The sequence below is a fragment of the Microcaecilia unicolor genome, chromosome 4 (assembly GCF_901765095.1).
Source record: "Microcaecilia unicolor chromosome 4, aMicUni1.1, whole genome shotgun sequence".
Classification (NCBI taxonomy): Eukaryota; Metazoa; Chordata; class Amphibia; order Gymnophiona; family Siphonopidae; genus Microcaecilia; species Microcaecilia unicolor.
Genome location: NC_044034.1, coordinates 355,364,581 through 355,377,501, shown reverse-complemented (window position 1 = coordinate 355,377,501; position 12,921 = coordinate 355,364,581). Strand labels below are relative to the sequence as shown.

Here is a 12,921-nt window from a genome sequence, read left to right as displayed (position 1 = left end):
CCCACCGGACAATTCCCACCACACCAGGGAGGACAATTCCCACACATAACCCAAAAAATACAAAGAAGTAATCTCCCTCCTTTTTCTCTTCCAGATCATTTGAGGGACCAGTAACCCCTCACCCCCCCCCCCCCCCACAACATTATTTTTTAAACATCCCTTTCCCCTTCCAGACATATAGTTTGAGATGGGGGGGGCAATGCCCCTTCACCCTCCCCAAACTAGGTTTCAACCTAATTCATGTTTAATCCAGGATCTAAATATCATAAGTAAATACAAACTGCAGCTGATGCGGGGGGGGGGGGGGGGGGGGAGAATACCCCTCCTCCCGCCCCCAAACTACTACTACTTATTTCTAAAGCGCTACTAGACGTACGCAGTGCTGTACACTTGAACATGAAGACACAGTCCCTGCTCGACGGAGCTTACAATCTAATTAGGACAGACAAACTGGACAAACAAGAGATAAGGGAATATTAAAGTGAGGATGATAAAATAAGGGTTCGGAGTTAAAAGCAGCGTCAAAAAGGTGGGCTTTTAGCTTAGATTTGAAGACGGCCAGAGATGGAGCTTGACGTACCGGCTCAGGAAGTCTATTCCAGGCATATGTTGCAGCAAGATAAAAGGAACGGAGTCTGGAGTTAGCAGTGGAGAAGGGTGCAGATAAGAGAGATTTACCCAGTGAACGGAGTTACCAGGGAGGAATGTAGGGAGAGATGAGAGTGGAGAGGTACTGAGGAGCTGCAGAGTGAATGCACTTATAGGTCAATAAGAGATGCGGAAACGGATAGGAAGCCAGTGAAGTGACTTGAGAGGGCTAATATAAGCATAACGACACTGGTGGAATATTAGTCGTGCAGCAGAATTTTGAACAGACTGAAGAGGAGAAAGATGGCTAAGTGGGAGACCTGTGAGAAGCAAGTTGCAATAGTCTAATCGAGAGGTGTGGATGAGGGTTCTGGTAGTGTGCTCAGAAAGGGCGAATTTTGCTGATATTATAGAGAAAGAAACGACAGGTTTTAGCAGTCTGCTAAGTATTTGCAGAGAAGGAGAGGGAGGAACCGAAGATGACCCCAAGGTTACGAGCTGATGACACAGGAAGGATGAGAGTTTTATCCACAGAAATAGAGAATGAGGTTTCAACCTAATTCAGCCCCTCAAAATAAACACACTAACTACGATTTATAACAAATTACTACTCTATCTATGAAAAGTTATTCCGCTATAATACGATAATACGTCCTCTGTGTACATCCGTATGCTGTTCTAACATCCTTGCTCCAGACACCATTTAAAAAAACCCCGAAAAAAAACAAAAACCACCACCAGGACTTACGGGACCCGATACAAGAAAGAAGCTATGGTCAATAAAGAGACTAGGGAGGGTGGGGAAGGACCAAGAGGGAAAAGTCCTTGGTGGGAATTGTTCCCCATAAGTGGGAATTGTCCCGGGGGGAATTCGCCTGATTCCCCTACCCCCAAGACATCTCAAATAATTATGCTCCATTCGAATTTCAGTTGTTAAAGCATTCCTTAGAATAGGTGTAGAGATAAGTCATTTCTCATAAGTAGATGAGAGATGTAAACATGAAACAGCAGGAAGCTGAAGTTTATACTTGTGTTGCAATTGACTGGAATAGCTATGAATTTGAAGTTTATATTTGGAATAGCTATGAATTTTAAAATGAACAAAAAAACCCCAAATTGTACTAGTCTCGATTATTCATCCTTCGCTAATCCAACCATCCAGCATATTCAACAGCCACCCCCCCCACCACGGTGACATCATCACATTTATTTCTATTACAAATCTTTGTTTTAGAAAATTTTTTTTTTAATTGGGAACTCTATGCCTTTGTTTATGCATTGTTTGCGGGAATTATGTAGTGTTTACTATATTATCTGACTTTTCACTTAACCAACAGGTCAGTTCCGTTTATGTCAGATAATCAAGCCTGTACTGTAGGACAGAATAAATCCCTATAACATTTTAAAAGCAAGACATAGCAATTTAAGTTCAATTCAAGTCCATACAGAAAGCTAATGGAAACCTCTCAACAAGGGAGCAATGTGCTTGAATTTAGTTTAGTTTATTTACGCCTATGTTTACTAAGGTGCGCTATGGGTGCGTTAGCGTTTTTAACGCGCGTAAATGGTTTACGCGCATTAAACACTAATGCGCCCACAGAAATGTATAGGCACATTAAGTGTTTAACGTGTCTTAAATTTAAAGTTGCGTTAGAAATGCTAACGCACCTTAGTAAACATATTCCTTAGATTAGTCTAGCTGCAATATTTTGCAACAATTGAAGCTTTGAAAGAGAAGTCTTAGCCCCAATTAAAGGGACTTGCAATAGTCAAAGGTGTAAAGAATTATTGCGAGCATAGTTTCTGTAAGTCATCCAGTGAAAATATTTCCTACTTTTGCAGAAAATGCAATTTGAAAAAACAGAAGTTATATGCTTAACTTAAAAATCCTCTTTCAACTTAAGAGCCTATCCGCCTTATTTTCGAAAGTGATGGGCGCCCAGATTTTGACCCAAATCGGGAGATGGGCGCCCAAATCGGTATAATCAAAAGCTGATTTTGGGCGTCTTCAACTGCAATCAGTTGACGGAGGCGTGGTGAAGACGGGACTGGGGCGTGGTTATCGGCTGAGGAGAGATGGGCGCCCTCGGCTGATAATCGAAAAAAGAAAGGCGTTTTTACCGTGAATTTGGGTCTTTTTTTTATCCTTTTTTTTCACGAAGTACCCTAAATGACCACATGACCACGGGAGGGAATCGGGGATGATCACCCCTGACTCCCCCAGTGGTCACTAACCCCCTCCCACCATAAAATAAACTTTAAGAACTTTTATTCCAGCCTGTATGCCACCCTCAAATGCCATACCCAGCTCCATCACAGCAGTATGCAGGTCCCTGGAGCAGTTGTTAGTGGGTGCAGTGCACTTCAGGCAGGTGGACCCAGGCCCATCCCCCCCCCCGTTACACTTGTGGTGGTAAATGGGAGCCCTCCAAACCGCCCCCAAAACCCACTGTACCCACATGTAGGTGCCCCCCCTTCAGCCATAAGGGCTATGATAATGGTGTAGAGTTGTGGGCAGTGAGTTTTTTTTGGGGGGTGGGGGATTTGAGGGGCTCAGCACCCAAGGGGTGGGAGCTACGGACTTGGGAGGTACTACAATTTTTTTTTTAACTTCTTACAAGTGCCCTCTAGGGTGCCCGGCTGGTGGCCTGGCATGTGAGGGGGACCAGTGCACTACGAATCCTGGCCCCTCCCTCGACCCAATGCCTTGGATTTGTTCGTTTTTGAGCTGGGCGCCTTTGGTTTCCATTATCGCTGGAAAACGAAACTGCCCAGCTCAAATCCGATGCATTTGCCCGGCACAAACCGTATTATCAAAAAAAAATAAAAGATGGACGCCAGATCCTCTTTCTTGCACAGAGGAAGAGTGTTCCCCAGTCATTCACCTTTTTTTGGTGGACATTTGTGTAAAAATCAAAATTTAAAAATATGTCCCAATACTATCAAGTGATCTTTTATGATTCTTAAAATAGAGAGCTGCTTCAATTACTTAAAAATAGTTTAGTACAATTTTCACTTGATATAGTTGAATCATTAAGCAGCACATTTCTGCAATACAGATTTTTAGTTATCACTTACTGCTTGGGAAATCTCAGAATGCTGGAGTAACTACAAAACAGACAGATCTGCAGTACCATGTGAGCTTCTCCTTATCGGTCAGACCCCGCTTCTAGAAGTTACCTATTTAGTGCAGAAGCCCAAGAATCAGGGGAACCGGGTTTGATTCTCACCAGCTCCTTGTGACCATGGGCAAGTCACTTAACCCTCCATTGTCCCAGGTACAAAATAAGTACCTGTAAATAATACGCAAACCACAGAAAGGCAGTAATCAAATCGCATCCCCTTTCCCTTTAGGGATAAAAGGTTAGCAGACTTAAGAGGCAGCAAAAGACAGATGTTAGTGCATCTACTACTACTACTAAACATTTCTAGAGCGCTACTAGGGTTACGCAGCACTGTACAATTTAACAAAGAGAGACAGTCCCTGCTCAAAGAGCTTACAATCTAATAGACAAGTGAACAGTCGGTCCGATAGGGGCAGTCTGGATTCACTGAACGGTAAGGGTTAGGTCTCATTTAGAATACTGTGTACAATTATGCAAAGGGTACCTTCAAAAATGTAGAAACAAAAGCCAATCTAGAGACTGCCTCAACCTTTCTTCTGTAAAACCTGCATATATGCTACTCGGAAATTATATAGCAAACAAAACCTATGAACAGCAGACCTACAACACATTCAGTTGGGGCTGGGGGTGGTAAAGAAGCAGAAATAGGGATCAGTTAAAGGGATTTCAAGAACCTGACTCGACTGCTGGTCTTCCTAGCTTGCAGGCAGTGATGGTTGTAAAGGGAAATACAGGCTTGCTAACTACACCAAATTCTTAGTGATACCTCCTATCAGAACCACTGATCTAGAAGTTGGTTACTAAAATGATTGGTGGCCTTTGTCATAAAGCATATACAGACAGATCTCAATAGACAAACTTCAGAAGACAGGAGAAGAAAGACGAAATTCCATAAATGCACAGTAGGCAAGTGTGATAAGTTCTGGAACAAGACAATACAGAACAAGGGTGAAAAGGGACAGACTCAAGAGTAATCTAATGACCTACTTCTCTACAGAAGGAGTGGTACATACATGGAACCGCCTCCCAGTGGAAGTAGTGAAAACAAGGATTACATCTAATTCAAAAATCATGGGACAAGCACAAAGAATCTTTAAAGAGAGGGATTTTCAAAATACATTTGACAAAATGCCCCATGAACTACTCCTGAAGAAATCAGAAAGTTATGGAATAGGAATCAGTCTCCTGCTGTGGATTAAGAAATTGTTAAAAATAACACAGTAGGATTAAATGGCCAGCATTCTTAATGGAGAAGAGTAAATAGTGGGATTATCCAGGGGTCTGTGCTGTGAACACTTTTTTTTTTCTTTTAAACATTCATAAACAATCTGGAAACAGTGAATGAGTGAGGTAACACCTGTTCTTGAGCATTTGTATCACTTTGTCACCTTGAATATTGTCAAAGCAGTTAGCATAGCAGTGTTTAAAAACCCCCACAAAGTTTTACAAAACGGGAAATCCCTCTAATCCGTCGTCTCCCGTTTCATTGCTAGTTGCACTACTAATTTTATGTTCTTTTGCAAACCACATTGAACCATTTGTTGGGGAATAGCGATACATAAGAACTTATACTGAACTGGATTGATGTTTACAGAAAAGTCCATAAGCCATTATGGACTTTGGAAAATCCACACGTACTTAGTATAAGCAGCATAAAAGCTTTTTTACTATTTTGGGTTCTTGCTAGATACTTATGAACTGCACTGGCCACTACTGGAAACAGGATACTAGATGCTTGGGTCGGTTTCAGTAGGGGATACTTAATGTACTTAAGAGATTAAGAATTTAATAGTTGATGGGGATGGACGGACTAGATAGGCACAATTATTTTCTATTTAGCGCTTTGTGAGACAAGTGTCCAGTGAGGAATGGCTTGAAGCTACAATTCATTCCACATGGGTCACAAGTTTCTGTGATATTAGTTAATTAAGTTCTCCTTGAATCAGTCACCAAAAAGTGACAAGCTCTATCATGTTTTTGGCCAACCAGTCGCTAGTAATTATTTTTTAGCTGATTTTAAAGAAAGGTGGCATCGAGCTTCCATTACATTTTGAACCGAAAAACCGGGGCTTTTTTTGAGGGGGTACTTGGAGGTACTGAGTACCTGCACCTTTTCCACTGTCTGCTAAAATTGACCCATGAACCCCAAGTTTTAATGAAAGAATTCAGGCTCTACACACCAATTCTGTCTTGTCATAGATTCTGTGACTAATTGAAAGGGGCCTGGCTATTGTGGGGTGGGTCCCTCAGCGATCACCCCACCACCCCTGAAGGGTGGCCTAGCATTTGAGTACCGGCACCTTTTTTTTTTTTACTAGAAATAACACGCTGCGAAAAAAAAACCCAGAAAAAGAGACACAAGCTCTGTTTTCATGTCAGGTGGGGTTTAGATACGAACTTCACTCTCAATGGGCTTGTCAGTGCCGAAACTGGATGGGACAGCAGGAGCTATTCATAAGAACATAAGGAGGAGCCATACTGAGTCAGACCAATGGCCCATCTAGCCCAGTATCCTGTTTTCCAAACAGTGGCCAAGTCAGGTCACAAGTACCCGGCAGAAACCCAAATCGTGGCAACACTCCATACTACGAATCCCAGGGCAAGCAGTTGCTTCCCATGTCTGTCTCAATAGCCGACTATGGACTTTTCCTCCAGGAATTTGTCCCAACTTTTTTTTTTTAAACCCAGATTAGCTTTCGAAGGTTGCCCTTCTTCGTCAGATCTGAGGAAGAAGGGCAACCTTCGAAAGCTAATCAAGAAATATATTAAGTTATGTCCAATAAAAAAAAGGTATCATCTTATTTTCTTTTCCATGCTTTATTTTGTTTGATTTCTATAGATTCTACATGGAATGTTGCTATTCCACTAGCAACATTCCATGTAGAAGTCGGCCCTTGCAGATCACCAATGTGGCCGCGCAGGCTTCTGTTTTTGTGAGTCTGACGTCCTGCACGTACGTGCAGGACGTCAGACTCACAGAAACAGAAGCCTGCGCAGCCTTCTACATGGAATGTTGCTAGTGGAATAGCAACATTCCATGTAGAATCTCCAATAGTAGCAACATTCCATGTAGAATCTCCAATAGTATCTATTTTATTTTTGTTACATTTGTACCCTGCGCTTTCCCACTCATGGCAGGCTCAATGCGGCTTACATGGAACAATGGAGGGTTAAGTGACTTGCCCAGAGCCACAAGGAGCTGCCTGTGCCTGAAGTGGGAATCAAACTCAGTTCCTCAGGACCAAAGTCCACCACCCTAACCACTAGGCCACTCCTCCACTGTTGCTACTGTTTGAGATTCTACATGGAATGTTGCTATTCCACTAGCAACATTCCATGTAGAAGTCGGCCCTTGCAGATCACCAATGTGGCCGCGCAGGCTTCTGCTTCTGTGAGTCTGACGTCCTGCACGTCAGACTCACAGAATCAGAAGCCTGCGCAGCCTTCTACATGGAATGTTGCTAGTGGAATAGCAACATTCCATGTAGAATCTCCAATAGTAGCAACATTCCATGTAGAATCTCCAATAGTATCTATTTTATTTTTGTTACATTTGTACCCTGCGCTTTCCCACTCATGGCAGGCTCAATGCGGCTTACATGGAACAATGGAGGGTTAAGTGACTTGCCCAGAGCCACAAGGAGCTGTCTGTGCCTGAAGTGGGAATCAAACTCAGTTCCTCAGTTCCCCAGGACCAAAGTCCACCACCCTAACCACTAGGCCACTCCTCCACTGTTGCTACTGTTTGAGATTCTACATGGAATGTTGCTATTCCACTAGCAACATTCCATGTAGAAGTCGGCCCTTGCAGATCACCAATGTGGCCGCGCAGGCTTCTGCTTCTGTGAGTCTGACGTCCTGCACGTATGTGCAGGACGTCAGACTCACAGAATCAGAAGCCTGCGCAGCCTTCTACATGGAATGTTGCTAGTGGAATAGCAACATTCCATGTAGAATCTCCAATAGTAGCAACATTCCATGTAGAATCTCCAATAATAGCAACATTCCATGTAGAATCTCCAATAGTAGCAACATTCCATGTAGAATCTCCAATGGTATCTATTTTACTGTCATAGTAATGCTTGAATGTTTTCACTTATATACACTGTCAGCTACCACATTTGTTTATTTCCGATCTGAGGAAGAAGGGCAACCTTCGAAAGCTAATCAAGAAATATATTAAGTTATGTCCAATAAAAAAGGTGTCATCTTATTTTCTTTTCCATGCTTTATTTTGTTCTCTACTTAAACCCCCTCCCCCCCATCCCCCATCCATCCAGTGGATTTCGGCCATTTTCCGAGGCGAGAACTGGCCGCGAGTTCTCTGTTGAAACGACTCCAGCTAAACCTGTCCCCAGGAACCCCAGCGAACAGCCTTTCCCACGGGCCAAAGGCCTCTCCAGATACGAAGGCTGCTCCTCTTCTTCTTCTTCATACCACCTACTACTACTTAACATCTAGCGGGACACCCGACAAGGCTTTTGGAGACCAGGAACCCCCCCTCCCCCAACTAGTGTAAGAAGAGAGGGAAGGCGCAGCACGGCCCGCACAGGCCGGAGGCCGAGGCCTACCCCAAGAGGGACGCCAGACAGTGGTTGCCGTCACCTTTATTCTTGGGCATGGTGACAGCGGCTGTCTCGTGGCGGCGGCGGCTGCTCCTCTCCGGCCGTTGGTGCTAAGTAAAAAAAAGCTCGTCAGGCCGTCTCCTCCGTGTGTGTGTGCGCGCGCGAGGCTCAGCTACTACTGCAGCGGCTCACGCGCGGTTGCGACTCATCAGCAGAGGCGCCCACTGACGTTGGTACGCGGCGCGCGCGGGTAGGCTTTTTACTTCCTTCGCTGCGGCGGCCGCTGCCGTGCTAGAGGTGCGCATGCGCCTTCGGAGAGGCCCTTTTATTGCGGGGCGGGGCAGCCCAGTGCTGAGATTACACTGGTTGGATAAACCTACTACGTGGAGGCGGAGGCTGAGCGTATCCGTGTGAGTTCATCGCGGTTGGCGTCGTCCGGAAGGCCGTTCGCTATTGATTTCTTAAATTATATTAAAAAAAAAAAAAATAGAAATGGACATTGGTTAATCAGCAAGTTGCAAGTACTACTACTGCTTAACATTTCTAAAGCGCTACTAGTGTTACGCAGCGCTGTACAATTTAACATAGCAGGACAGTCCCTGCTCAACGAGCTTACAATCTACTCAACACCCTCACTTATCACCCCTATCACTACCACTGCAATTTCCCCACCCCTAGCTGTCTGTTCGTCTGTCCAATTTAGATTGTAAGCTCTGTTGAGCAGGGACTGTCTTTTCATGTTAATTTGTACAGCGCTGCGTAAGTCTAGTAGCGCTATAGAAATGTGTAATAGTAGTAGTAAGTACTACAGAATTACACCTGATGAAGAATTATTTTTTTTATTTCGTAAAACCTTGAAAACTTACTTGTTTACTAGACGGGGTGGGTCTTAACTTTTAATTTTAAATATAATTTCTAACGTCATTTTCCTGATTGTTCTGATGTTATTTGAAATGCTTGTAACTCTTGAATCAAAATGAGAGAGATAAATCCTTCATAATAATGTAACCTAATCAAATCTTTAGCACAGGGTAATAAAAAGCCTTCCCTTTATGGTAACTGAACATTCCTTGCTTTGCACACGTTAGTGTTAAAGAGTGCAAAATTTTAAATACGTCAGAGTATTATTCTCTCTTTTATTGACTTTTTTTTTCTAAATTTGTATTTCAGAAATTTCACAAGAAAATATACAAGCTAAGCACTAGATTAGCAAAAGGAATCACAATGCTATAAATATTAACAAAAAACAAAATATTTAGGGGCCCTTTTACAAAGCGGCAGTGAGCCCACCCCGGGCTTACCGCATGCCAATCGAGCGACCGTTGGCCCAACCCAGGCGCCAGTGATAGTTCCACCCCCAACATGCAGCATATCCAGCACTAGCAGAAATATTTGAAAAATATTTCCACAGGCACGAACCCAGCAGTAATCAGGCAGCAAGACACGCTACCCGGTTATCTCCGCGTTAGTGCGGGAGCCTTTACTGCCACCTCAGTGGGTAGCAGGGAGCACTTACTGCTCATGGCCATGCAGTAACTGAAATCTTACCGCATGGTAATTTCTTTTTCCTGCCTTTTTACCCACTGTGGTAAAAACAGCCCCCACCGCTAGTACAGGGCCCCTTTTACCGCAACTTGGTAAAAGGACCCCTTAAAGAAGAAAACATTTTTGCAGGAGAGGGTGGTAGATGCCTGGAATGCCCTCCCAAGGGAGGTGGTGGAGAAATGGTAACAAAATTAAAAAGGGCGTGAGATCAACATAGAAGATCTCTAATTAGAAAATGGATGGGTGTAAAAAAAACCCCAAAACAAATGGCTGCACGTGTGTTTGCATGTCAAGTGGCACTTAGATGGCGACTCTAGCTGTGAAGACTAAGGACAGTGCTGGGCAAGCTTGTACAGTTTAGGATGGACTGGAGAGGGCTTTCACAGAAAATCCATTAATTTGGAACATGAGGACAATGCCAGGCAGACTTAGGGTCTGTGTTCCGCAAATGACGAGATGGATTTGGATAGGCTGGAGTGGACTTCAACGGCAACTTTAGTAGTTGGAACCTAAGGACAGGGCTGGGTGGATTTCTACAGTCTGTGGCCCAGAAATGCCAAAGAGAAACAATAATCAAGTATTCATCTACTCCTACACTAGCGTTCTTTAAATTAGTCACCTTATTTTCTAACTCCTCTTACTCTCTTATCTATCTTTATGGTCCAGCTTTGCTTATACTCTACAGCGTCAATTAATATGTTCTATTACATATTGTGTTGACATTGTAAGTAGTATACTATCAGGCTCATTTTCAAAAGAGAAAAATGTCCAAAAAGTGGCATGTCTGCATTTGGACATTTTGCTCTCAAAAAAACGTCCAAATCAGTATTTTCAAAACCTATTTTTAGATGTTTTTCTCTGAAGACCTTCAGAAGTGCGTCCCAGTCTCAAGGGGGAGTGCCAGAGCCGTGTTCAGGGCAGAACTTGGGCGTTCCTAAGACTTAGACATTTTTCAGCCATAATGGAACAAAACACAAACGTCCAGGACTAAAACTTAGACATTTTGAGCTAGACCTGGTTTTATTACAAATAAGGCACAAAAAGGTGCCCTAAATAACCAGATGACCACTGGAGGAAATCAGGAATGACCTCCCCTTTTTCCCATAGTGGTTACTAACCCCCCCCCCCCCCCCCCCCAAAAAAAAAAAAAATGTAATGAAAAACATTACTTGCCAGCCTCTGTGCCTCCCTCAGTAGTTATACTCAGATCCATTAGAACAGCATGCAGGTCCCTGGAGTAGTCTAGTGGTGGATCCAGGCTCTTACATCCCCCTACCTGTTACACTTGTAGAGGAAACTGTGAGCCCTCCAAAACTCACTGTACTCATATATAGGTGCCCCCTTCACCCGTAAGGGATATGCTAGTGGTGTACAGTTGGGGGTGGTGGGTTTTGGGGGGCTTAGCAGACAAGGTAAGGGAGCAATGATCAGATGTATACCTGAGAGCATTTTACAAAGTCCACATCAGTGCCTCCTAGAGTGCCCTATTGCTTTCCTGGGATCTCACTTTTCCATTATTCTACCTGATGGCTAGCTTTCTATTTTTTATAACATTGCAAATGAAGCTTTTACCTCCTCAGTGCATATAAATGGTTTCATCCCTGTGTGGATTCTCTGATGGCGTCTGAAGCTTTCTTTCCAACCAAAGCTTTTACCATACTCCGAACATTTAATGGTTTCACTCTGTTGTGGATTTTCTTGTGTATTGTGAGGTCTGTCTAAAGGCCTAAAGCCTTTATCACACATGTATATTGTTTCGCTTCAACATGGATTACTTGTCACCAGCAGCAGATGAATCCAGGAACTGGTGGGTTAAGTCCGCCTACCAGCAGGTGGAGATAGAGATAAACAAACTGAAGGCAGTGATGCCTGACGGCCAGCCCCTTTCTCAGTTAGTATATCTCTGTCTCCAGCAGGTGGTGGATGGCTTCTCTCCAGCTCCTGGATCCAAGGCTACTGAGGGGCTCCTGGGCCGCTGGCCAATTTGAGCAGGGGGTGCCTGACTGAGGGTGTCAGCTTTGGGAGCATACTCAGTCTCTGAGTCCTTGCAACACTCCATATTCCCTCTCTACAGGCTTCTGCTACTCTCTTCTCCTTTCCTACCTCCTCACTTAAAAAACAAACCATAAATTTACTTAAAAAAAAAGTACAGGGGAAGAGAGGGTTCTTCACGAAGCGAAGGGTATTTGTGTTTGCAGTTGCCTGTTTGAGTCCTGTCTTACTGCAGAGTCGGAGCGTTTTCCTCGACTTCTAAGTGCAGGTCCCGCGCTTCTCGCAGCAGCAGGTAAGTGCTGGGGTTATTTCTGGCTTCGGGCGGGTCAGATGGCAGCGGAGGCGATTAAACGCTGTTCCTGATGTGGGAAACAGCAGTTGGCTGCGGGTCTCTGGAGCGCTGGGTGCGCTGACGTGGTGGTGTTGGAGGGGCCTTTGCCTTCTCTTGAAGGAGTGCTTTCCCGCGCTGAGGCGGTTTCTGAAGCGGCTTCTGACCCTGTTTCTTCTCCTTCGTTGGGAGAGCTCTTAGCAGTGCCTGGTACGTCTGCTTTTAATCCTGGGAGCATGGTTACAGGGTTATCTTCTTCAGGAGACCTGTTTTCTCTTGAGTTTGTTTTGCTTTTACATCAGGCTTATATGCTGAAGCGGTCCCTTCCCCCTTCTGTCCCAGCTCCTGCCTCAGAGGTTTCTGGGGGTGGCCAGGGAGTTTTGAGTTTGTCTCTGGAGGAGATTGCTTCCCTTAAGAGACGGAAGGTCTCTTCAGTGTCCGAGGAGGGGTCTTTTGTTCCCGTGACTACGGCCCCGTCGCTAGGGGCTCTTTCTGAAGGGAGACAGATAGCCCTGGATGAGGGGGAGGAGCTGTGTGCGTTTTTCATAAGGAGGAATTGTCCTTTATTTCCCAGGCCTTAGAAGCTTTAAATATTGAAGACCCGGAGGTGGCTGCCTCTCAGGCGTTCAATCCCAAAATGGCCAGTACAGATGCCCTTCTAAGGCTTTTCCGGTACATGAGGCTATTGAGGAGCTGATTTCAGCTCAATGGGCAGACCCATATGGGGTGCTTAAAGTGGCCAGGGCTATGTCCCGTCTGTATCCGGTTTCAGCTCTTC

The 12,921-nt window shown here is 44.4% G+C and overlaps 1 protein-coding gene across 1 annotated transcript in view; it reads right to left on the bottom strand.

Annotated features, from left to right (window-relative positions):
* Positions 1-8,534, bottom strand: part of EIF1AX (eukaryotic translation initiation factor 1A X-linked) — a 35,193-nt gene extending 26,659 nt beyond the window's left edge. The window contains exon 1 of the mRNA XM_030202263.1: positions 8,319-8,534. Within this exon, the coding sequence (XP_030058123.1) occupies positions 8,319-8,334 (16 nt within the window). The 5' untranslated portion in view covers positions 8,335-8,534. The remainder of the gene's footprint in view (positions 1-8,318) is intronic.
* Between the last annotated feature and the right edge of the window lie 4,387 nt (positions 8,535-12,921).